This window comes from Plectropomus leopardus, chromosome 15, assembly GCF_008729295.1.
Source record: "Plectropomus leopardus isolate mb chromosome 15, YSFRI_Pleo_2.0, whole genome shotgun sequence".
NCBI lineage: Eukaryota > Metazoa > Chordata > Actinopteri > Perciformes > Serranidae > Plectropomus > Plectropomus leopardus.
In genome coordinates, this window is record NC_056477.1 from 12562596 (window position 1) to 12590476 (window position 27881).

At 39.2% G+C, this 27881-nt stretch overlaps 1 protein-coding gene across 1 annotated transcript in view; it reads right to left on the reverse strand.

Moving 5' to 3' along the window:
* Window positions 1-27881, reverse strand: part of LOC121954395 (protocadherin-15-like) — a 254356-nt gene that overhangs the window by 18815 nt on the left and 207660 nt on the right. The window contains exons 26-33 of the mRNA XM_042501870.1: window positions 26164-26273; window positions 22889-23029; window positions 16129-16256; window positions 9488-9703; window positions 8205-8293; window positions 5557-5733; window positions 2268-2486; window positions 826-834 (exon numbers count right to left, since the gene is read on the reverse strand). Coding sequence (XP_042357804.1) covers window positions 826-834; window positions 2268-2486; window positions 5557-5733; window positions 8205-8293; window positions 9488-9703; window positions 16129-16256; window positions 22889-23029; window positions 26164-26273 — 1089 coding nt within the window. The remainder of the gene's footprint in view (window positions 1-825; window positions 835-2267; window positions 2487-5556; window positions 5734-8204; window positions 8294-9487; window positions 9704-16128; window positions 16257-22888; window positions 23030-26163; window positions 26274-27881) is intronic.

Sequence of the window (27881 nt, forward strand, 5' to 3'; positions counted from 1 at the left end):
GTAGCTTGCTAAGCTACGGATGTATATGATGTGTTGTATATGATGCATGTCAAGTGATATGTATTACGTTAGTGAAAAAAGTGTTTATTTATGGCAAACCTCAATGTTTTTTCCTAAACTTAACCAGATAGTTTTGGAGTTCAACGGCTACTGCTTCATAATGTTCAGGATGTGTTTAAAATTGTAAGCGCTAGAATGGTAATATAGGTTGTTTAGGAAGTCAATGACAATTTAACCTATTTTGTCATTTAGTTTTGAGAGAGCGTTGGCACTTCTCCATGACAGTCATACAAAAAGTAGTCTTGAGATTTATCAATTTACGTTACTGCTAGTTAGAAGATTTTGTTTGTTTTCAACTACCTGAATTATTCTTGGCAATTAAACTTTTTTAAGCTAGTAGGTCCAACATTAATGCACATGCAGAACTGATGGGGAACAAGGTTATAACAGAGTGTTAACTTAGAGTTTAGTGAGAGGATATAAGTGCAAAAACGTGTCTTGTTGACTTTGGGTTGATTTTCCTTTTCAATTTCATCAGATTTTCCACATGAAGAGAAACCGTTCCAAACTGCCAAATTAAACATTCATTCTGTAACCTACAAGATGAATCAGTGTTTCTTTATGTCATGATGCTAGCAGACATTTCAAAAGGGTGGCATTAGCTTGTAGCATGCATTTTGTTCGTCATCTTCACACATTCAACTCGTCTTTAAATAACTAATGAATAATGAAGATGGGAGAAACTGTACTTCTCACACATACACACACACTTCAAGCAATGAAAGAGCAATCACTTGTAAAACATGAAGAAGAATAATTACTTACTCTTTGAACCTGGTGAGAGGTTTTGATTTGGAAGAAAGGAGAGGAGACAGAAGTGAGAAAGATAGGAGACAAAAAAAGTCGGGTAATTACATAGTTTGTCAAGAGGGTTACCCCATACAATTGTATTAATAGGAGGTATTTAATGATGGGAGGGAACAGACACTTTAAATTAAATAATGAACATTACAAAGGCAACAAAAGATCTTTGTATAACATGCAACCTTTATCTATTTAACCACAAAACAGGAGAGACAGGAGAAAACTTTTTGTAGGTTCTCTTCAATTTCTATGCAAAGTAGGAAGCACTCAAGCCTCCAGCAGTGACTGCAGGGCTACATGCAAAAGTAGCCACTGCTTTCTCCTTAAGTGAATCTTCTATGCTTCATGTCGCCATGACTTATTCACAACAAAATTCAATTATTCCACATGAATAAACAGATTCATGTTTTAAATATTACGTCCATTCCCAAATTTAGGCAAACAGCAAGTTATGTTGACACGCAGAAAATGATTTCCTAAATCATTTCATTTTACTAAAGTAATGACGCCACCAACAAAGTACCATCTGCTCTGACAGTTTGTGCGTTAGGGCTAATGTCACCATCAACAGCTTTCTGGTGTGTGTTTGGTCTGTGCATTTGCAAAAGGACAACCACTCCACCCATCTGCTGTGAATAAACACTTCCCAAACATCACCGTTTGTGGAACACTTGCAGCATAATGACGATTAGAAGAGATAAGAAGACGACTTCTGCCAACCGAGAGTTCAACCATCTCAAAAATCTGAGCGATGCTTTAAACTAAAAGCATCATATTATTGTAAATTACACAGTGTCTGCGTGAGTGAGAGAGACAGAGCAAGCCAGACACTGTTTATTGTGTGTGCGTCAGGCAGAGATGATTAAGTAGCGTGAAGACGCACTGTGACGGTCACAATTGGCTGTAGATATTTGTCACAAATGAGTGTTAATTAATCTGCTTTCACAGAGCATGAGCAGGGAGATTAGCCCAGCAGAGTGCGCAGTCAGCATGTCTGATGAGAGAGAGAGAGAGAGAGAGAGAGAGAGAGAGAGAGAGAGAGAGAGAGAGAGAGAGAGAGAGAGACACACACAAAAAGGCAACAACCAAGCAAGAAGTGCCCTCGATTTATCTTAAATACTTGACAAATACACTTTTCAACAATGCTGTTTGTGGTTTTGCTGACTCTATTCTAACAGGCCACAGGGTACTGGATGTAAACAATGGTTTACATTCCAACAATAAATATCTGATTTGTCTGTGAGGACCAAACGCTTCTGCAAAAACTGAGTGCAACACAATATCCCCCAAGACAATAGTCTGCTTAATTAAAATGTATTTCCCTCTTAATTTCCTGACAACCGGTTAAAGATGATTAATCGATTACAGAAGCCAGCGATGATTACTGAGGCGAGATTACTCACTGTTTGTAGGTGACCATGACAATGAGGATGGCAGGGATGCAGCAGAGGATGATTATAATGGCCAGGGCCAGGAGAGCTCCCTCTGTGTAGCCCACAGCCTGGGCCGCCTTCTTCACACTGGCCACAATATCTGGAGAGCGGATCTCCAGGATGCGGCCCCCCTCGCCAAGGTATGGCTGGAACTCCTTGTTGATTTCCAGCACATTTCCATCGAGAAATCTGTGATTTGTAACACATAATGAGAATGGGAGATGAAGTGGTTTTCTAGCAGTTATCTTCTTAATCTTTATCATGCAAACTATTGAATATCATATTTAATCTTAATAATAATGTATCAAATGAGTATGTGAAAACAATGACACAGTGACCATGTTTAAACTTGATTTAAAATGCATCTTAGGTGTTCGGATCCCAAGTGTAAAGTATAAGTAACCACTGAGCTGCATTTCGATGGGATGCATTTGACCCCATCCTTCGTAATGTAAACACTAACATGCTCTAATGCATCCCTGACAAGCACCAAACAGGAATTTTATTTCCCTTACTCTTTTTTTTAAGAATATTTATGTTCATAATTGTTGTTGCTTTCTTCTTCTTCTATTCAATATTGAACCCGATATTATTGCTTTGTATTGTTGTATTTGGTTATATGTATGCTCTAAATGGTGAATGAAGGGTTAAGAAAAAAAATGCCATTAAGGCAGGGTGTGGTGGTTGTTTCAGCAAAAGCGCACTAATTCTCTATACCATTCCCATTTAAGGACGAGTTGGACAAAGTGGTGTGTGACCGTGTATCATTTTGCCTTATGTAAAGAGACATGTTGAATCCTGCTGACAGCACGATATCTCCAGCTGTACTGACATAAACCCTTACATGACTGGCAAAAGTGTGCGTGGGGCTACTTGACCCTCTTGCATAACTGACTTAGGAATTAACAAAATCAAAGGGCTGGATCAAAGTGCAGACAGCTGGAAACGCACAATAGATACAGACGTGAATGGATATTACTCAGCTGTCCACTTGAGTTCGAAACACTAAAATACATCTTAAAAACAAGTTTAAACAGGGTCAGTGTGAAAGCGCCGCTCTTAGTGATGAACCTACAGAGAATTAGCTCATGAATCTGCAGCTTGGCTTTAGTGAGCTTTATAGCGAGTTCCAGCTCGTTGTTAAGCTGTTTTGGTTCACTCTCATTGTTGTCGTTTTTATTGCAGCAGGCAGGGGAAGAGCTGTATAAAACACACTGTACACTATCTACTTATTGTAGATGGCAGATAGCAACCACTGATCAGTAAAAAACGAGTGAGATATTCCCCTCAGAAACTGGTAGAGACCCAAAATGGAGCTGCAAGCAAATATTTTGAAATGAATGACAACGCCGATCTGTAGCTACTGAATTCTTAAGTATGATCTTCCCTTAACAAGTGTGCCACGTCAACTTAAAAAGATGATGATATGTCAATGCTGTGTTTACAGCTTGCTCCCCTAAAAAAATCTGCTATTGCAGTATCTCATTTGCTGGGAGACAATCACTTCAAGGCCAGTGGCGTCTGGTTTTTTATACCAATTAGATGTAAATGCAACTAAACATCGGCATACTGCACATAGAAATGTATTTTTATCCCACAGTGCAAGTGATTTGATGAAATACTGTGCGACCTTTGTTTCAAAATGTGTTGATTCAAATGTCTACAGAGTTTCAATTACCGACCTGTGGCAGAATTTGCATCACTATTGTAGTAAATTAAACATGCATTCAAACTATCCGCCCACTATTCTCTCAATGTTACTTTGTAACAATAACCAGTGTGGCTTTCAAACATCTTGCTTCACAAAGGAATGAGCGCTCTGTCTCATCCAATTACTGTCATTTTTGTTCTATAGGTGAATGAATGAGTGGAGATGAAGGTTATCAACTGGCCTTTCTGGCAATCTATCCTCCAGAGAGCTCAAATGGTATAGCGCTGCATTCAAGGTGGCGTAAGGACACTGTATAATGCAAGAATCCACTCACTATGTTGTCTTTCTCATTCTCCCTCTGTGATCTGACAGCAAAGTCGCAGATATATAACATGCAATTACCCCACATTGTCAGACACGTGCTGCATGAATAAAGAGCCTCTCTCCTCTAGCCTTAAATGATTTTCCTGACAGTATCTGTATCTGAGGAAGCAGATTCACATTAAAGCAGGGATGTAGTAAGTCTCTTTTTAAATTAGCTTGCACTCTTAAAAGCTGGCACTTGTGATAACAGCGACAGTCACTAGTTCTGGTTTTAGAAAAAAAACTGTTCTTATGACACTAGTGCCACACTTTCAATTGCTCCAGCCTCTATCCCCCACTTAAAAAACAGTTGAGGTGCTCCTCTGATGGTCAAGGACACTGGGATAATGTCTATAAATTAATTCAGTACATACACAACGCAGTGGAGGATTTCCAAATGAACTCATATTGTCACAATATTATTCCAAAGAGAAGGAGGGAGGTTTCATAGGGAGCCACACACAAAACAGAATTGGCATGGTGAAGGAGAAACAAAGACAGAAGATGGTGTCGGATAACTCAATGTAAGGCAAGCAGGAGCGCAAAATTGGTAGAGAGCTAAGGGGAGGACTCAGAAGGGGGTGTTTCCTATTGATCCATGACTTTAATGCTCTGATGGAGTTGTCGTTTTTAGATTGGTGTCTGATCGCTTTGACAGAAGGGCCAAGGAACAGGAGAAAGGTGAGATTGTCCTCAGGTGCCAGCTAAGGACTTTTTCCCTCTAAGGGGATAAAAAAGTGTCTTGTAAGCTCTTTTTCTAGCTTGTCTTAATAGCGTGTGAACATGGCGTCTCGGTGGCCGAACAGGGTTTTAGCACATACAAATCTCTCTATCTCTGTGTCCCCAAACAAAAGGGATAAAATGTATAGCTGGCATATTTCCAAGCACTTTCAGGCACTGACATGACAGGTTGAATGGACTGATTGAGATATTGCCTGCTTCACTTTCACTTTGTCCCTCCCCTAACCTCCCTCCTCCTTTTCTCCCTTTTATCTGCTCCTTTTTTGTGACATATGAAAGATTTGGTGTACCTGCAGGATAGTCAAAGTCTTATACAGAAAGTAAAGACAGAAAAAAAATGGACACACTGTAGAGGAGGAAGCCACGGGGAGCCTGCTGAGTCACTGTATGGATGGAGGGTAAAGAGAGACTGCAGGGAAGACATGCAGCACAGCAGGGACATTAGGACACCAATTTAAAACAAATGGTGGACTGTACTTCCTGTAATAAAATTCACCCACTCACTTGAAGAGCTCCTTGGGCGAAATGGCCCTGTTGGTGAGCGGGTCAATGGCGTACACCATCAAGTCCGACTTACTGTAGTCCTCTAGTTCAAAGCCATCGCCATGACGACGCGGCCCGATTGATTCTACAATCACCTTGGCACCTGGAATCTGGTCCTGGACGTGGCGCTCAAGAATACTGAAACAAACACAAACCCACAAACTTATTAAAGAAAGCAGTAAGAGCCTAAACACTGAAAAGAAGTTAATGTTTAGACTTATATAAGCCAAAATCTGGGTTCCAACCCTTTCTGGCACCTCTGTGCCTAAAGCAATATGAGAGCCACCAATCTTAAGTACTTCATTCTGGCAATGATTGTCCCGTATGGGTGCATTTTGCCTCTCTGCACTGGGCTCTTGGCCTTGATAATCCCCTTCAGGCAGGGAGAAATCCACACCTCAAATTACAGCCAATAAAGAAAAGCCTTGCTGCCTGCCTTTGCCAAGGTGGATAAACAGTATGAGCACTCAGGTAAAATGGCCCTGGATGATCACCAGCACTGTGAAAAAATCGCAGACCTCTCAAATGAAATCACTGCAAAGAGCTTAACTTGACTAATGTGTGTGTTTTAGCCTAAAAAGTGGTGTCACTTGTGTGACAGAGACACACAGCGAGCTCTTGAAAAACAACTATTAACACCCATTTGCCTTTCAGATTGACTAATCAGACTAAACACTGTGCCCCGAGAGCTCCAAAAGATGTTTTATGAATCTCTATCATTAATTAATTTGGACCAGAAAAACAGACTCTGGAGGATAGATGCAACTATCTCATTGGCTAATCCATGATCTTAATTGATTGGTCAATGGTTATTGAACAACAACAGACAAGTTGTACCCAACATTAATTCTTATTAGTCCCTGTTTATTTGATATTGTCATCTGGAACAGCTGAATCATACTTGTCACTCCTTCGAAAATCATTTTATATGCAAACGAAGGTGCAACCTTGAACCAAGTTCACCTCGTATCATAGCACGGCACAGAAAGATGCAATTAATTTCCCAGTGTCACTTCTACACGAGATCAATTAGCAAAAGGAATATTAGAGGGCAAGGAATTGATATGTTACACGGATGAGAGTGGGATAAAAGATGTGGTAAGCTGCTGTAGGAAGGCTAATATTTTCTGTCGAGTTCACCTTCTTATGACACAATAGCTTTAGGGCTGTCCCAAATACCAGTTTTGGGGCATCAAATCTTCCAGACACTTAAGTTTTTCAACATGCAAGTATATGCATAAAGATGCCACAGGTGGTGAAATTGTTGTGGTCACAAAAATAGGCCTATTATTAAGTTTAGGTGTCTTTGCCGGAGAATACCTGATTAATATTGATGCATAATGAATTATGTTGCAATACTATTTCTTTATTTGTGGGCTATTTGGGATTTTATGGGAAATGGTATAGAAAAATGGAGCACACGACAACTGATTTGGACTATTATTAACAAGGGAATGATTGGGGCTTCAAAGCATTTGGGTCAGCCCAAGTAGCTTGCTTTATATGATTAGATGTTCTTGGTTGTTACCAGCACTGCTACTTAACTCTTAAACAACTTACTTACACAAACAACTACAGCTCAGACATTAAAAACCTTTAAGTTGCCACTAAAGACCCACTTGTTTTTGTTGGTGTATGACTGATTTGACACTGACAACTGAAATTGATTTAATATTTTGTTGTGCCTTATCCTTGATGTGTTGCATTATATTTATTCTCTCCTATGTTCCTATTGCTGCTTGCCTCTGTATTTATTAGGGCTTTCAGCGTAAGCATGTCAATCGTGATGCGATTAAGGTCTGTTCATAACGTGTTTAAATTGCTGGTTAATCACCAGCTGACATTTTGGACTTTAAGAAGTTGTACTGGGCTGAATTTTAAAGCTAGACTGATTATTCTGGTATCATATGAAACTAGACCTGACCTGAATCCAGTGGTACCAACCATATCATGCTAGCATCTCGGACTGAATAATGCTCCAAAGTTAGGCTAAATTTTGTCAATGGACAGACAGCATGGCTATTTCACAGGGGTCCCTTAAACCTCTGACATCAACATATCTGAATGAAAATAGGTTCTGTTGGTTCCCATGAGTTTCCCTTTTACAGACATGCTCACTTTATGCTAGTCACATGGAGTTTTTTGCTATCATTTGATTCCTTAATCAAGATAATCTGCTAAGAATTGCTTTAACTTGTCAATATGTACTTCAAAACTGTTTTTTTTTTTTGTAAGGTAAAATAATGGAATTGAAAACGTGATAAAAATGCAGTTTATGCCTATTAACTATTGAAATTATGGGATTAATCACAGTTTTAAAAAAGTATTGTTTGACAGCCCTAGTATTTACCTGTTTCGTGACTGTAACTTTGGTCAACTGCAGTTGTTTTAAATGGGCTGTAAAAATAAGGTTTGACTTGACTTATTTATACAAAAATGTACATTTAACAGGATAATTTATTTTTTCTGACATATTTCAATCACAGTCTGTGATAGTGTAGTGACCTGTCAAGGGTGTAGCCTGCCTCTGGCCACTGACAGCTGGGACAGGCTCCAGTCCATAATAAATCAATGAATTAATATTTCAATCATAGTAAATGCCGTCTTACTTAATGAGGTCCTCCTTATGCTCTTCCACTAAAGTGGGTGGGACAGTGGACACGACAACTTGCATATCCAATGCGTTGACCACAGAAACCTGAGGGAAAGTAGGATAGAGGGAAAGCGAGAAATAAAGGACCAAGAGATAAGACAAACGGCAGTAAACAGAGATAAACAGCAATTAAGCCAGTGTGCCACATATGTCCTAGTACTGTGAGTTTTGTCAACGGATTCAAATGTCTCGCTGTTGGACCAAATGGACCCTCTAATTGCCTGCTTGCATTGGTGGCATGCGGCAAACTTAACAGGAGTTAATTCTGATGCCGCAGTTAAGTGCATAGGCAACGGCCTCTGTGCTCTGAAGCCAAATCTCCCATGCGGCTCCTGTGAAATTAGGTTTCCCCTTGAAAATTAACGAGCACCATGGTTATGCACTCGCTGCTCTCTCATATCCAGGCAATGTCCCAGACCCTCCTTCTGTCTCGTTAGAGGCTTGTTAGCCAGACATATTTCACTGAAACGAAAAATAAGCCTTCCCACAGTCAGAAAAGATAAGCATTGAATTGAGGGCAAAGCTGAGCCCAATCACAGTGGGTGCGTGGGGAAATTATTGGGAAAAAGAAATGCACACAGAGACAAATTTAGACAAACACACAGACACACAGACAGACAGATGCACATAATGTGAACAACGTTAATACACATGGCTGAAAGAAAGAGTCTAATTGGATCATCAGCCAGTGGCAGAGGCCACATGTTGTGTGTCCTGAACCTACCATGAATAATTCAACAGACTGGAACCAAAACGTTTAGCACTGAGTAAACAAAAAAAAAAAAAAAGCATCATCTCGGCTCATAATGAACAAATTAGTATAAAGAATGCAGAGCAGAGGTTTCGGAATGAATAAACCAAAAATATACAGTCTGTGGTTGTTCATGGCAGGGATCTTTTGATAGAATACAGTGGTGGAAGAAGTATTTAGTTAATATACTTAAATAACCCAGTGAAAATATTCTGTTACAAGCAAAAGTCCGCATTATCCTCTATCAATGAATTATGGATAGGTAACACTGCAAACCAATTCCATATTTCAAAGGACTGTTTTCTGCAGAAATACCACGCAGTGAAGGCCATATACATAGAATCAATATGCTATTGGTGTGCAGGTGACATGTAGGTCAAAGACTAACAGAGTGCTCATCAGTGTGCACACAGACCATTAAATGCACAGTATAGATATTGATCGGCACAAGAAACTGTACTCATACACTACATATACAGGATACTCACCACCACTTCAGCACTGCTGCTGAGTCCTTTTCCATAGTCGTCTGTGGCAATAACTTCAAAACTGAAGTAGGACCTGCGCATATTCCGAAACATGATGGCCGACTTGATGATACCTGTGTAGGACTCGATGACAAAGCTGTCCTGGCCCTCTGCTGTGGGTGGGATAATCAGGCGGTATGCCATTTCACTGTAATTTCCAGTGTCCTTATCGGTGGCCTGTAACATACATTTAGTAGACACATAAAGTTAGACAGGAAAAAATATATGTGTTATACTCAAAACAATAGAATAAGGATCTAACACTCAAACAACAATGTGCTACGGAAAGAAATAGATTAGATTTCAATACAGCCTGAGCCAGCATCCACTGCTCATTGCAGCTTGTGATCGTGATGATGGCTGTTTACTTCTGAGCATGCTGTACTTCAGTGATATCGCAGGATTTATTTGGTCTTTGACAGCCAACGGGAAACACCTGCTGTGACATCAGCGAATCGGGCCGGAAGAGCAATATGCTTGAAAGTCTAAACAGAAAACACTGCAGGCAGGGCTTTCTTGTGTGACCCACCCATGGTGCATCAATCTTCCTGTTATTTATCACACAATCGTTCTGCAGCCATGTGACAAATCAAAATGATTCAATTTGCTCATGAACACAAACCATCAGAGCTTTCTGGTTATAGAACTTTTTTTTTTGAGGCCAGCATTGCCTTTAGTGCATCCATACTTTGCTGCTGTGGTGTTAATATATAAGTTATGTTGTTTAATGATGTCAAAATCATTGACTGAAAACCATTACAACATTATGTCAACTACAGCTGGCTGGAGTGGGAACTACTTACAATGTGTCTTGTTTTTATTAACAATTAACCCTTTGAAACCTGTGAAAACTGGCTTTATTTCTTTAAAAAAGGGGGAAGAAGGCAATGAGCAATTTGAGAAGAAATGTCCCAGACACTGGCAAGAAATTAGTAAAAGGTAAAAGAAAATAAGCTGAAAATTTGTAACAAAACAAGAAAGTAAAACAACAAGAATAAAAACAGAGAAATTACTTGAAAAAACGCTTAAAAATAAAATGATTCTAGAAACTAATTAAAAATTTGGTTCCTTGGATAGTTTTCCTTAGCTTATTTAAATATTTTTTTTTCTAAAGCTACAAATTTCTTGAACATTTCTTGCCTATCTTTCCCATGTTTTAAAAAAGAAAAAAACCCAATTTGCTCAGGGTTCAAAGATTTATTTACTTGTGAAAGGCATCTGAATGCAGCACAGGAAAAGTGATGTTGATCCAGGTTTCAGTGGGTTCACTGACCACAGCAAACTCAAATATGAGTTCGAAGAGTGGAGCTTTAGGTGATTTAAATTTGAGAAGTCTGTTGTAATGACTTTTAGATTTTTATACAACACTATTTCTTACATCAAAACAAGAATATAACCAAGGTAAAAACCATTTCATCATAAAAAACAACATGTAATTTATGAGGTTAATAACCTGCATGAAGCTCGTCAAAGTGCTCTGTGTCACTGTTGGCAAAACCACAGAATTCTCCCATCGACCTCTGAGGCATAAACTCCGACCGGCCACTGAGCTCTCACACAGGCATCAATTTTCAGAGTGCTTGTCTGTAGCGAGTGACACTGATGAATAGGAGCAATCTTTTTTTTCTCCAGCTATTGGAAGAGGAGGAGGGAAAGGGGGGACCAAGGTCCCGATGAAAGGGCTGCATAAATCAGCAGAGTGAGATATCCTCATTGGGTGAAGACAAAATTTACCAAATATGTGTACTGGCATCGTTTATGTGGGGCAAACCTTTTAAAAGTTGTAGTGGACACAAGGGGGGAAACTGTCACTCAGTGCAAGACTAGATTTTATTTCAACATTGCTTGGGACACATATGATTCAGGGGTTTAGCGGTCCTCTGCCAGAGAACTTTGATCATCAAACACCTAATTTCCTTCATTTTGGTGAATTATTGTGTACAGATTTGTGGCTTTTCTGCATCAAATTATGGTATAAATACCTTTAATTTTGTCAAAATAAAAGTCCTCTGCTATTATCATGTTTCTATTCGGGGAAAAATGCACCTGTTCTGGGAACGAAGGGGGACGGGTCCCACACATCCCCTGACAAAGCTACAACTACAAGGTTTATTACATGGTGCCAAAAAACAGCAAGCGAAAATGCATGCATTTCGAAAGTGTACATTAAAATGGAAACAATAAAGGTTCTGCTTGTTGGTCGAAAAACTTTTTTTTCACTGTGTTGAAAAAAACAAACCAAAAACGGCCAAGCAGTCAAAGAGGGCACTGAGAAAAAGTGGCTGTCATGGCTACCCGTGAATGCAATTACTTACTGATTAAAAAACAGGGTCAAGTAAGTGCCACAACGAGCAGGGTGTAATCATGCAATCAGACTTTTCCTCTAAACAGTACATCTTTAACTTCCTGATTAAATATTTTCCATTCAATTTCTCTATAACACTGAGATTAGACTAGCAGCAAATAAAGCAAATGTGTCTGGCACTGAAAAGGTTCATTTACTTGCATAAAAATGTCTGCCAGTTACTGCTTCTGATCGTATTATGTGACTGAACTATTTCTGACTAAAGTGAAAACAGAAGGTCAGAAGTTTCAGTAGAGTAGACCAAATGTTGACCATATTTCTAATGATTATCTCCAGAGGAACGGGCGCTCAGCTTCAGTGCTAATGAAGTCAAGTACAAACACTTCACACTAGCCATACTCCAAAGAAGCCCTGGCCCCGGGGAAATTATAGATAGCACTTGACCCATAATTCTACACTTTTGGTGTCTATTCTGAGTTAAAGGAAAGACAGAAAAAGGGATGCTGAACTGGTCAAGTGGTTGAAGCCACTGGACAGTGTTCAGTCTTTCTGTACATCTAGATCTCTCACACTCTCTCTCTTGCTTTCTCTCTCTCTCACACACACACAATAAACGCAAATTTGCTTTTTCAAAAACATGGAGGGGCAACGAGCAGCTTAACAAGAAATGGCCCAAATTTTGGACTACACATAATTTAGACAAGTATATAATCTTATGTATTTTTTGATAATATCTAATAATCCATCCCAGCTATTTTGTTTTAACATCATTTCCTTGTATGTATGTAGATGTAGCAGGACCAAGGACAAATTTTAATGTCATGTTTTTAAACCATGACTAAAAAATGACTAATAAATCTACCATGTACCTTTTCCATTTTTTTTTTCAGTTTGCAGGACATTTCTTGACAATGGAGCTCCAGCCCCATTATGTTTTCCCCATGTTTTTGATTTAAATCAAACCAGTTTATCAAGTTTTATAGGTTTAAATGCTCGTGGAAAAATGTCTGAATGCAGCACAAGAAAACTGATGTGGATACAAGTGTTAAAGGGATACAAGACATCCTTGCCAGATGTATGTTGCAGTTTGCAAGTAAAATAGACTGTTTTCATTGTACGTACTTTGACAAGTAACAGCAGGAGGAACACAGATGTAATAAAACATCATTTTTGTTTTCAGGTATTGGGTTCTGGTATTGTGCACGATGAGTGGGGGGTTGATGGTGTGGTTTCTGGGACTCTGGCCCTAAATGATTTTCAAAAGCCTGAATCTATGCTATTCCCTGAAGCAATCTAATATAATTGAGCAAAAGTTCTTCTGTTGGCCAAATATTCATTTCGGAGTATTTAAGGCCAAATTTACTTGGCATCGTTGGGGATCCTCAATTTGCAATTAAGAGTAGGCCAGATTATTGTGGCATGGATTCAAGTGTAACAGATTTGTCAGCTGAACATTCATTCTGTGAAGTCCACACCAGCACAGTACTAAAAAAAGGGTTAAATATTAGTAATAATGTTTGTGCAATATTCTTACCATTCCTATGCCACTTTAAAATAGCAACATGAGACAATGTTTGCCTCTTTTTAGGTGGCAGGTGTGAAAATAAGTTATCCACAACATTTGTAGTGTTTTTATTTTCAGAATGATGATGACAGTTGGAGAACAACCAGATAAAAATAAGATATTGGCTCTACAGGATGCTTTTTTCATGGCAGCTATCATATTTTTCCCAGATGATGACATATTATTAGAAAATTATCTGAAATTGCTTGAAATATAGTGCAAATAGCTTCTGTAAATGGGAAAAAACCTCCCCTGAGGAGCATGCCCCTAGAAGTTCGGGAATGTTTACAACGTTTGACTCTGCCACAGCTGGTGTAGCATCCTGGGACACTTGAATGAACCAGATCGATCATTAATGTGATGAGTTACACCTGTGTATTTTCTGCTATGACAAGTCAAAATATCTGCTGTGAAAAAGATCTTCTGGAGCCAGTTCCCTTTTATGAGTAATTTTCACCTCTAAGTTTTCACCTCTGTGAAATCTGATCAAACCTTGAAGACTAAAAAGTCAACAACACACAAGCACTGGCATGCAAAGTGCGATTGAATCAACAGTTTAATGTATTAAATTTTACTTTGATGTAGGTTACATCTGATGTTGAGCTACTGAGTGAGTATTCAAATGACAGCGCTCAGCACTAAAAAGTCTGCATCGCTTCAAGTGCAATCATCTGTCTTGTAAAAACATGCTATGTAATTAGAGTTGTCAGATGCAGTAAATACTGACTGACATGGAATTAGACATTGCATATTATACTGAGCTGTTTAAAAAAATGCACCTATTGTTTTAGTCTTATGTATATTTTTGCTCTTTTTTGGCTGCACTCTTCTAACTTTGTGTTGCAACGGCTGCAAAGCAATTTCCCTTGGGATAAATAAAGTTTTATCTCATCTTATCTTATCTCTGCCAAGTCCTTGAGGAATGTCTCTTTGTCCTACGTGAGCTTTTTAAAATGTATAACATATAGATTAAGGATAAGCTCATTTCCTACAGAAAGAGCAACCCCAGAATTTTATTTGAGACCATCAAATAAAATTCTCTGACTGCCCCTGGTGCCCCCATCTTTTTTTTTCTTTTAGACATCAACAGCTCTTTTGACTGTTCTGTTAATAGGGATGGGGATATGAAATAAGTGGCAGCTCCCTTTTCTCTGTATCCTTTGATAACTTTGGCTGATTTTCACATCTGGCAAAAGTCTGAAATGCTTTTGATGAATCTCCCTTCATGACCTTCATCCTCCTCAACTTGCCGGCTGGATATTACACCTACATCTTTTCTTAGACTTTCTTTAGACACCATTGGTGTCCATTATACTGTAAACAGCTCCCATGTTCCTGGCCAGGTCCCACTTTAATTTAAACCTGCTGGAGTTTCCATTCACCTCAGAAATATCTGAAAAGGTGTTCGTGAAACCCATAAAACATTGTAACTATGTTGTTGCTTGGTGTTGTGACTTTAAACAGGCTACACACAGTTCAAATGGTTTTTAAACAGCATAAAATTCTTCAACAAAAAAATGAAATGACCCTGAGTTTGCTTAGACCACACAAAACAGATGAGGAATAAACTCTGCATAATATTCATTTATATGTCTCTGTTCTGACAGATTTCTTCCTTTTCTAGTTAAGTTGATGATACTGGGCTGAAAATCAGGCTCAAGGTATGGCAAGCTGTCCTACAACACTAATATTAAGCAGTATTGTATATGTTGGTTTAGCCTTGGCCAGGCTACACTAAATCATGTTCTGGGGGATTAAAAAAAGTAAAAAAAAAAACAACTGCAAGATACAGTTTCCTATGTGTTGTGCTCTATGGCACCATTGCCAATACTGTGTTGGCCAGTACAAACTCTGCCTGTAGGTTACAGCACAAGTTTGTGGATTTTGTTTGTGTATTCGCAGATCCATTTTATGTTTGCAAATAATTCTGTGAATTTACAGATCTTTTTTTGTATTTGTGGAAGGTGTTTTATATTTACAGATATTTACAGATTTCACATTGACACACAAATTGTCAATCGGTTCACACAAATAATATTGAGACAAATATATCTCCATAAGGTTGGTAACAACACAGCTAATGGCATTCATAGCAATAAAGAGACCTGATGAGAGGACCGGCGCTTTTAAGTAATCCAGTTTGTGTCATATTACAAAAAAACACACCCTATCAAAAAATCCCAAACTAAAAACATAAACCCAACAAATCCTGAAGGCCTGCCAAATAAACAAATCTGTTGTCATGACATATTGTACATTCAAACATTAACGCGTGACAGTGTGTCAGCTCTGGTGCTGACATTCAAGGTAGGCATTAAAGACACTGGCTCTCGGAGGATTTTGTACATAAACACATGCTTAAGTACACACCAACACTCACCCACGCATACAGAAAATAGACATACAGAGTAGTACACAGGATGACAAAGTGAAAGCTTCTTGGCAGAGCGAGCTGATAATCAGACAGGATGTCCAGCCATGCTTGTGTGAACATACGGGGATTACAGCGCTCAGCTCGCTCTGATCCCACCTGCTCTTGGACAAGGCAGACAGTGGGGAGAGCGAAATTGAGGAAGAGATGCAGAAAGCGATAGAGGGAAGAGATGAAACTGCACCACAGAGAGCACCACGGATGAATTCTCCCACTATGGCTGCAGGGCGAGTGTTGAAGAGGTGGGAGCAGAATAATGCACAAACCAACAAAAACAAATGTGAGAGCCAATGTTTTCTTACCACTATTTTGAGCACAGAGCTGAAGATCTTGGTGTCCTCCGTCACGCCGCCTATATAGAGTTTCCTGGAGAAGACGGGAGGGTGGTCATTTTCATCCAGCACCTCAATGTACACCTTGGCTGTGTTAGCTGCGAAAAACAAATGATACCAGAATTCAATCAAACCAAGTCGAAGGCTTTCACTTATAAATACAGATTTACTACAAGACCTAATTCCACTTCAGATAAAACAAAACAAAAAAATCAATAACTAACGAATAAAAAGCATTTAACTCCAGTTTGTGCACTTCAGTGTACCTAATCAAGCATGAGTGGCACTAAAGGTCAAACACAATAACATTTCAGAAAACACTACAACATTTCAGAAAACATAACATTTTACAAAACACAAGTATATTTCACAAAACAAAACATTACTCCACAAACCACAAATAAATTTCACAACATACAAAAACATTTAACTAAACAACACTACACAAAACACAAAGGTGAACATTTCAGAAAGTACAATGACATTTCACAAAACAACATTCCAGAAAACACACCTTTTTCACAAAAAAAAATGTTTTTAAATGTTGTGTTTTGTGAAAATGTTTGTTTTATGAAATGTTATATTTTGTGAATTGTGGTTGTGTCTCATGAAATGTGTTTTCTGAAATCTTTTTTATTTGAGAAATGCTGTCATGTTTTGTGAAATGTCCTTGGAAATGTTGTGTTTCTGAAATTTTGTGGTGTTTTGACCATCAAGGCCATGGTAGATTTGCTGCATCCGAGAACTGGGACACACACACCCAGAAAGTTTATTTGTCACATCAACACATCTCTGAAGTCATCTGAACTAACATTGATCAAATGTTGCACCATTTAGCCTCAAAATTGTCATGCCAGTATAATTTTTTTCATGGTCATCAGCTGGTCCATAACTTCAAAAGAGAGCTTTAATTCATTTCTGAGAATATTTTGCAAGATAGTCATCACTGGAATCATCACAGTATGTTTTCAAATAATATCCCACTGACCAGCCATCACTAATTTTAAATAAATTAATAGATTTTCTTTAATCATCTGAGGATGGGTGGTTTGACCAACTTTGACTTTAATTTGATATATTTTGAAATTGAGGAAATAGATTCACCTAGCTTTTGAAATATGACTGAATGTGGGAACATTCACTGCAAAAAGAAACGCTCGCTTTCATTTTGATCAAAAGTGGACTTTTAGGAAAATGCCTCTTCATTCAGTAAACTGCACTGCCATGTCTATTTGAAGTGGAATTGTAATTGCACGCTAGGAAGAGAAACATGTTTCTTCAGTCCTTACTCAACCCTTTCTAATGACAGTCTGAGAAGCTATTTTGGTGCAACTCAGAGTCAATAATGAGGAGGTTAATTCTGTTTCTATTAGAGCAAATATTTTGAATTGAGAAAATCCGAGTCTGAAGAGTGTTGATGACTTCTCTCTCACTGCCCTCGATAAGTAGATCTGCAAAACAACTGAGCCAGTTTGCACTCTGTTTACCAACCAAATACTGATAACAATCACACTTTGAGTAAAATATGGCTTTGTGAAATAATAAAAACAATGATGAAATCTTGCCTTCCAAGCCATTATTTTTCAAGTGAGGTCTACCTCGCATAATTTATTGTTGAAGAGTTTGTTTTCCCCACAACCTGGTGCCTGACAATACCATCAATAAAAGGCTCTGAAAGTTCAACAGGCAAGAAATTTGCACATTATTGGGATTAAAACTTAGGGGGGTGCAGCCAATAATCGAGCAGCAAGAATTTCTCTGGAGTAATAGGGAATGCTGTGAGAAAGACATGGAGAGAGGAGGCAGAGAGAATTTGTTTTTTTAAGACTAAATTTCTGGTTAACTGGTGTTTTTTGTGAGGCTCTTGAAATATTCACCCTGTCCCTTTAAAAGGAAAACACATATATATGAGTATAAACATTTGTCCCCCTTGATAATTTGTCACAGTTACACCTATGCAATGAACAGCATAACTATGTACAGCACAAAAAACCTTCCATAACTGCAGTTTAGGTAAAAAATATGCAGTGTCAAGGACCATTTTTCTTCTGGCGGCATACAAAAATGTAAAGCCATGTGGCATTGGAGCTAAGGATGCACCAGGGGAATTGGACAAACAAAAACACAGCACATCAAATTACAGGCACAAAAGCTGGAGTGTGAGGCACAGAGGAAGGACTCCAGGGGATGCGAAAAGAGGTCTGCAGAGTTTTTCTCTCTTCTCTCTTTCTGTAGAGAGTGGCTGTATTCCGTCCTCGCAGTATCAGAATATGAAAACATAAATACAGCCCCCCTCTTCTCTCTCAGTCTCACTCACACTCATAAGGATGCATGAAAGAAAGTGGCCCATTAAGAGGAGGATTTGCTACTAAGACAGCGTTAACTTGAGTGTGACTATGAGTTCATTATCATTTAGAAAACATGTTTAATTAAATCTTGTCTTACTCAAGATAATGATACATGTGCATATGAATCAGCATGTGAGGATATGGACATGCATGTTCAAATAAAGTGCCCTGGTCCGAAGAGTTAAAGGGCCCTGACAAACCAAACTGACATCAAAGAACTAGTGTCGACAACGCCGATTGTTGGGTCGCCCCATGTCACTTGTGTCTCAGCCAAAAAGTTGCACTTCAACACACTGCAAAGACTCCAGGAAATGGCAAGCAAGCTCATACATTCTGCACTTGGGTGAGAGGAAGTAACTCACCATACCAGCAGGTGGCAGTGATCTCTATTCATTTCTCAAAAAGAAAACCAGAAGACCAACCATGCCCCCAGGAGGTGTGCCAGGCTCTGAAGCCAATTTTCATAGCCGCCAAACAGTGGAATTACAACCAGCAAGCCCGTCACATGATGCCACTGGGCCCAAATAAGACTTTTTCCCATCGACTTACATTGGGAAAGAGATGTCTGAAAAACAATGGATATATTTTCTTGAGCGTCACAACTTCCACAAAGTGACTCATAACACTATCGGTATGTGAACCATTCGGTCAAATCACATTTGGAAAGTCTAGAAGAGACACAAGTTTAAATCATTTATCTCCTTTTAAGTTAGCAGGTCGCTAAACCAGAGGTAGCCTGCTCGGCCACCAAAGTCTAGTGCACCTGCTCTATGGGTCCAATGATGCAGAAGCAGCGCCGATCATCCGGGTAATTTACTTTACAATTGTTATCCGGTAGCTGAGTGTTTTTGACTTCATTTGTCACTGAGCAACATTCATAGGTATAAATGGGATCCCGCCTTCAACACTGTATCTAGGTCTCTTAATGCATCCATGAGACGGACAGGACATATGTCAAGATGATAGTTAGCCAGTTGGCACCTTAACATATCCTGATGTTGACAGAAGAAAGAATATTTACAGTGCACTGGTGAACAATGCCACAAACAATACAGGCTGTTTCTGCTAAAGAACTCAACAGCTAAAAACATAATTTATAATTTATAATCTTTTTGGACAGAACCTGCTGCCTGCGAATGAAACGCAGCAGGATATATTAATTTATATAAAAAGTTTGTTTCAATCTCACCATCTTGTTTTCATTCATTCTGCACCGTTCTGTCAGTGCTTTTGGCGTAAGTGCATGACCCAAAAAGGCACCTTTCATGTGTGCATGGAATGCTGCTGAATGGCGTCAGCTGAAAACGCAGCCGAACAGGACCAGTTGTGGTGTTATTATACGCCGGCAAATTGCTGGGTGACATCTGGCGCGTCCGCCCAATACAAGCATTGGAGACGTAACTTGAGAACATGGCTGGACAGAACCTGCTGCCTGCGAATGAAACGCAGCAGGACAGAGACAGGCTGAAATGCTGCCGGTAATGACGTAACATAATGAGTGCAAAGGCACTTATAGGGCGGGTGAGAGGGGTGGTGATGGGTCCCACAAACAACAGACTTTGTTCCAAGATTATGGTGTTTGCTTCCTGTGTGAATTTGATGTTTTTTTTCTATACCTTCCCATGCACCTCCTTCCCCAAAACCAAACCCTCCGTGCCAGCATGTGCGTTTATTGACGTTCCAGCATGGGTGGCCATGCGCTATTGCTGTGTAAACATAACCACATGCAGTGTCATCTCACCATGTGCATTTGTTGACATCGTGGTAGCTGCACCCCAGAGCGAAAATATCAGATGCAGAGGGATACCGAACTCAAAATATCCACTGACAAAGCGGCAAGGTGTGACGAGTTGCAATGAGAACATGATGATCTCACGCCCTCTTGACTTGGCTGTTTACTTTCCTCACCTCCATTTTTCTTCTTGTGCACTCAGCTGAATTGGCAATCAGAGTGATTTCATTCACCGACAGGATCCCCTGTCTCCAATGCTGATTCAACATGCTGAATCAGCCAAAAAAAAAAAAAAGCAGGCAAGGGCATATCAGTGCTAAGGGTGCCACCCACACCACAAAAAACTGAAACGACAAATGCTCAATGGCTGACCGTTGGCCTGGTGTGTCAGAGGCTTGAGAGAAACCTATCTGACAAATCGTTCTAGTAATGCTCTTATTATTTAATGTCAATAAAGAGAAGACAGATATTACCTGTCTTATCTGTAGTAACACAATTGAGACAAGTGACAAAAGAAACAGTTTCTGTTCACTCGGCCAAAAGAGGATGTCAGCCTGTAGATGCCAGGGAAGCTTTCTCTCTCTCTCGTGAGAGAAAAAGAGAGTTCTCTGCTTTACCTACCAGATAAGTGATGTGAGTGTGTGTATGAGTATTGTGCACTTGTAATTGCCATCATTAGTTTGTGAGAGACAGATGGTGCGAGGAGGACAGAGGCAGGTAGAGCAGGTCATCGATTATTCATTGGTAGCTCAAATGGATCGAAGGTGAGGTATGAACCCAACGTGTTGTTAGCACTTCATTTCACAAAACTTTTGTCAGTTCACTGTCCACAAACGAGCTTAATGATTTTCCAGATGAAGTGTGGCCATCACAGAGTGATTTTTGGATGATTAAACAGTGTCTCAATCTTCCTTTCTGATCGCAACTGGACAGGTATGAGGGAAGGAAGTGGGATATTTGGCCGATTTTCATCTTTGAATGAAAAATGTGCAGATTAACTGTAGTAAACTTCCCTCCATTTAACCAGTGTCAAGCTAACCCCCCCCACCCCCAACAGCGAAACTGCTCCAAAGACATATTTTACAGCAGTGCTGATCAAATATAAACCAAGATTCTGTGACTGAGTTTAATATTTCCCACCTCAAATGTTTTCATAAACATGTTTTAGGTCACTGTTTAACTGTATTATGAGATTGCTGGCTGCCATCGCTTCACTTAGACCTTTCAAGTGAAACGACCCACCAGCGGTAGCATCTGGCAAGGCGAAATGCATTCTGGTAGTTTTAGGTTATCTACCTCTTGAGTTCAAGCATCGTTTTTCTGTGTTATCTCTAGTCATGTCGCACCATTTGAATTTTTTTTGTTGCATATTTCTACTGCAGACGAACTAGTTTTATGTGAGGACTCTTTTTGTATCAGTAAAATACTTCCTTAAGTAAAGTACCTCTATCATGAATGCCTTTGAGGGGAGAAAACACACACTTTTATCCCCATTTGTTCAACTCATCGCGCCCAGACTACAAACACAAGCAAATGACACTGAATTTTTGGAAAGACACAGGGAGGCAGTGGGACACAGCCAGAAAAGGGCTGTGACGATGTGGCACAATCTGGTTTTAAGCATACCGAGGCCTTTGGAATGGGAGCACACGGGAGTCGCACTAACTGAGAATCTGCAAAGATTAATGTTTTGTCACCCACCCTCGCTTGGCAGAAGGTCTGGCTAAATTAAAACAAATGGACTATTTCTGATTACTAGACCCTTGCAACAAATTTTAGCATTTTAAGTTTTTATGATGTGCTGCTTTGAAAGTACGCATAGATCATATTTTTAAGGTTATTTTTAATAATCAGCATGACTGACAGTAGAGTCAATGCATGTATTTTATATTTCGACATGTTCATATTCAACTTTAGAGTACAAACAGTTTTGCCGTGACAGTTAGCGCTATAGCGCCCTGCGGGTGGGACAGAGGGTGGTCAAATATTAACCACAAATTTAAAAGCAGTAATAGAAAATACCTGTTGGATCTGCAACATAGTTACTCAAGTAATATAGCATTTCATTTTAGTCTGAGTGTACGAAAAGGCCATAAGGCTCAAATATAGTCAGACAAACAAGCAGATTAGAGAAAACCAGCAAATATAGTATATCCTTAGTCAATTTAAAATCAGCTCTTTGTTGAATCGAGTGAGAAACTGAGCAACCAAACACAGACTGCAGCCAACCCGCCACCAATTATACAAATGGATCAGTGCTATAAAAAACTACAGTGCATAAAGCATACAGCTACTGTGACATATTGTTTTCTTGGTTTTGATCCAAACCTGCAGCCTAACAGTGTAGGTAGCACAAATAGATATAATATGTTAAAGGTGTTTGATAATATGCTTATAGACCAGGCAGAAGTGAAGCTGCAATAATCCACACATATGTATAATATAAGATATAATGCAACATATTATTGCAGTACACATGAAAATAAATACAAAGGATACAAATATAGAATTTATGCAATTGTATTAAATCATAATCTGTCACAGTGGGGGATTATTATGATTAAATATAAATGCAACACCTGGAACCATATGAAACAGGATTTACAACACAACCTCAACATTCACCCATGTATAGGATGCTACATCTTACTTTTGGAAGGCACGCGCAGGTTGGACATGACAATGACCATAGAGTCTGCCTGGACCCGGAGGACGTAGCTGGTCACATTTTCATAATCCAGAGGTTTAGCTGTGGAGATGACGCCTGTCCTGTTGTTCACCTGAAAATGACCTAGATGCAAACAAAATCAGAGCACATGACCAAAAGGGAGAAAAAAAGGACAAAGGTATTTGGAACAGAATGGATGTAAGCACTGGTTGGATGCATACTGTAACTACTGTACAAAGTGTTCTGATCAGAGCTATACAGGCCCATGTAGTGCTTATCAGTTCAGTTTTCCATATAAAAAAACATTTAAAAATTTGAAGAATTTAATTAAATTTTCTAAAATTGTATTGCTTGTTTGTCAGATCAATGTGTAAGGTTTGAAAGTTGTTTTTCTCATTTTCTATTTGTGGAATGTTGGATAGAAAAACTTACACTGGCAAACCAAAAATCTGAGGGTTTTCAGTTCTATTTGTGTATTGTGCTGCCTCAGAGGGCGGGCACTATGCACCGGACTCATCTTATTTCTGATTAGCCAGCTGGGTTGGCTTCATTCAAGGATCACATCTGGTCATGGCGGCACATAGATACCCCTACTGTAGGTGAGTGAATTGTTTTTTCCTTCTACATACACATTTGTCAGAGAAGGCAACTCATGGGGAAGACTCTGGGTTTATGTAAATATACAGTGATTTTTCTGAATGCTATGATGAAAAAAGCTAAGTATGCTATGTAGCTACACCATCCACGATGGACACACTGTATAACAAGGCTTACGGTAGCCAACCTGGCCGGCCAATCAGAAATAAGGCCCAAGGAACCACCCTTCTCACGCAGCAAGACACACAAATAGAAATAAAACACCTGGTTTTCCATTTCTTAGTTTTTCCTGTTCTATCCAGAATTCCGCAAATAGAAAATTTAAAAAAAATGACCTCAAAATGCAGACAAAGACAAAAAATACAATTTCAGAAAACTCAATACTCCAGTTTTCTAATAAATGTTACACAGACCTCTATGGCTTGGCTTTGTTTGCACTCCTCGCACCACTCATCTCTAAGGTCAATGCTGTTTAAACATGACTCTGCAGGTATAAAAACTAAATGCATTCATTCCATTTTCTTTTAATGGCCAATTGGTCTTTATGTGTAAAGCACAATAGAATATTTTTAGCACCTTCCGCAAGAACCTATGACAATGTCGTGTTCAGTTATACAGATGCCCACTCATTTTAAATAGCCATATGTAGTCATCAAAGAAAAAAAGCACATGTTGGAAAATATAGAAATCACACACAGACTGCATGAATTCCAACAGAAGCTTTGTGAAAATTGGATTATGAAATGATATTTGGCAGATGAAAGACTGTTTGGTTCAAGTACTGACAAAAGAAATATCACAGAAATACATCGGGCAGATTTTTTCCTCTTTCAGTGGCAAGGACAGACCCTAACTCCACTGTGGCCATGCAAAAATGCCATGCTTCAGCATGCTATTGCTTTTCCAGAGAATATTACCGCTGGGGGCCTGGTGGTAGATTTATAGCACTTTTATTAGCCGTTGAGCCTGCAATTTCCAGGGGTATGTAAGGAAAAGTGACTCTAGATCATGTTTCTACAAGCCACAGACCACCACAGGAGATCTTGAGGTGCATGGTAGGGAGGTGTTACTGATGGACAGCTTCCTACTACACCTTTCGGCATAGGCAGCACTAGGGCATCAGGTATGGAAGAGTTAAATTAGGTAGGTGGTTGCTGGTGTGCAATTGAAGCCCCAGTGTCCAGTCCAAGTCTGGTGTTCTCTCTCTCCCATTGTGGAAGTATGTTCTTCAGACTTTCAGGGGCAAATAACAATTGGATTGCACAGTTTTTGAGGCCAAGACAAAAAGAAACAGTGTAATTCTCAAAGCACACGCAAATGGTGAAATGCGCCCCTAACTGTGCTGCCAAGCAAACACGTCTCAGCGCTCCTGTCCTACTTGAACGTATTTAAATGAGATAATATGCATACATTTGGTGCTAAATTGGACCCTTACTATGCAAATGAGCCTAACTGCAAAAACAGTCCAATTGACAAAGATCAGCGCTAATGGGAACACACAGTTACAGTAAAATTATATCGGTCTTCAGAGAGTTGGTAGGAACTGAAGTGTGTTTATAAGAGGTGTCACCCACACTTTCCAGTCATCATGGTAGCAGTGAGAAGCGTTTGAGAAGCTTGTAAAACACTGAATATTTTCCAAATGCTCCAGATGTCACCTTGGTAGTAATTCAATTACACATACTGTATGTTCATGGCAGCAAAGTCTAGTGTGCAGACTGTGTTTCCGTCTTTTGCATGATCTTTTTTTTGGTCCTCTATTATAAATTTTGCCATCCTCTTTAACAGTCTGAGGGCATGCTTTTAAAAACACCAACAACACTGACAGACAAGAATATTAAATCCTAAATATAGTTTAAATTCCTTGCTCAAAGTTTTGAGGAACGCTTCTGCACCGCATCAGTCAGGACCTTTAGCTTGCTGACTGAAAATTTAATTTTCTTTTTCTCTCTGCCATTGTTCTGCCTACTGTGTTCTTGGCACAAAATTTATACTTTGCCACATGGATAATTGCAATCAGAGCAAAAAAGGGAAAATTGCTCTCAGCTGCAAAACTTTATGGGTGTGTTTTTTGCTGCACTATCATTGGCACAATATCTTTGGGATCTTGAGAGTAGGCAGATAGCGATTGTAAGTGATCCGCAATTCATAGTGTTATCAGCAGCTGCAATCCATTCTTTGTGAACTCACCGGACTGTGTAAAAACCACTCTAAAGCAGCTAGTGTGGCAAAACTGCCTCCTTCTAAACAAAGACAGGACAAAAAGCACCTTTAGCTTTGATGTGCATCCTGCAATTTTCAAAACAGTCTAGAAGCTTTTCCAGGAGTACTTTAAAAACTGACTGTGCACCTTTTGATGTAAGTAAAATCACATTATTGTTCAGTCTTCTTTAGTATGATGAAAATCTGGTCTGTGGACATCTGCAGTTTTCAGGACAAAAGGCTTTGTAGAAGTTTACACACTGGTGCAAACATATGTTTGTTTCATGTAGAGAGATACGTGCAAGACCAAAAAAAAAACAGGGATTTGTACTTCAGACACTGAAGCTGTGTTGTAATGTGAATGCGTGTGTTTGGCCGGAGAGTTGGGAAACATAATATTGTACAAAAGTTGTAGGCTGAAATGTCTGTATATGAAATATATGATCTGTAGAACATACCTAGTTCATTTCCTGCCACAATGGAGTAGAAGATCGTTTGATTGATAGCAGCAGCTAGAATAGTCCCCACTGGTGTGCCAAATGGAGCCAGCTCACTAACTGGAGGAAACCTGGAAAGACATAAAACATAAACCATAAGACAATGGGTATTAAGACCGGAGGGATCAATTAGGCTGCATATGAATGGTAGAGTATAAAAAGGGTTAAGATGAATACCGAGGTTACCATGGAAGCTACAGTCTATCTTTGTACATCAAAAGAAAAAGTAAAATGTTTGGAATAATTTCAAACTGATTAAGTCAGGATTGATTTCACTCATCATTCTTGCTTAATGCATGAAAAAAATTCAGCACAGAGTCGTTAAAGCACAGAGTAGCCATTAATTACTCTGATTGTGTAACTGTTTGGGAAGTAATTTAACCTTTTTCATAATAATTTATAACATCTTGGAAAGAACTATCTGCCTGAAGCATGGCTTTTGCCCAGTGGTGAAGTTAAGTAGTTAAAATTCTGAATATATGTATTTTATTACCAAAAATATTTCTTTTTCCAGCTTTTTTCCTCCCATTTTTTCTTTGTTTGAGTGGGAGTGTTATTGTCAAGTGTGTATTTTTCAAACCTGCTTTGAATAAGATATAAGTTAAATAAAAATAATTATTCATCTCTATGAAAGTGTTAAACAAAAGCCCAATTATTGCTCAAGTGATTTTGTTTTGCTTTGATTTCTTTACCGTTCACTGTAACTTCACTCTGGTCTCCAGATAACAATACTCCACATTATTTTCTCCTTTCTGGTAAATGAATAAGTAAACGATTTTTCTCTGAGGGAGCGCAATGTAGTTTGTGGGGGGAAAAAATATGACTCATAAATAAATAATCTGCAACAGCTTGGACCGATGCCAAATCTCCCCACATATCCAATAATAACTACATAGTGAGGATAAGAACACTCAAAAGACTGACTCTGGGTTAGGTGCATCAGCAGCAGTAATGCTGGCTTTGTATCTGACTGTGGTGGTAAGGACAGGGCTGAGCTATAAAACAAAGCTCTCATTTTTCTGCTCAGCCTTTGCTTCGACTATGGTTGGGAGCTTTGGGTAGTAACTGCAAAAACGAGATTGAAGATTGAAGCAGCTGAGATGAGGTTTCTCTGCAGGGCGGCTGGTCTCACTCTACGTGATAAAGTGAAGAGTTCAGCGGTTCAGGGGAACCTCTGTATTGAGCTGCTGCTCCTTTGTATTGTGGAGAACCAGCTGAGGTTGTTTGGGATCTAAGTGAGGATGCCCCCAGACTGCTTTCTTCTGGGGGAGTTTCGGAAACGACTTGCTGAGAGGAGACAACAGGGCAGGCCCTGCATATTATGAAAGAATTAGATTTTTTTTTTTCGACTGAGAATGCTGGGGTTTTCACAAGGAGGAGGCTGGAGGAAGTACAAGTAGTTGGGCTAAAGCAAGTTTGGGCTGCTCTGTTTTTCCAATTGCGACTTACACCCTGACCAGGACGAGCTGCTTAAAAAATAGTAAGGAAAGTGCAAATGGATTTAAAAAAAAAATAATAAAAAAATAAAATCATCGCCTATCAGTTATATGCCTATGTGCACCAATCAAGTTGCAGCTACAGTTTACATCTGTGTTTGAGACTACATGGATACTTGACATACATATGACCATTGACAGCAAAGAAAATAAATATAAATCAGCAGATTTTCAAGTTGGACA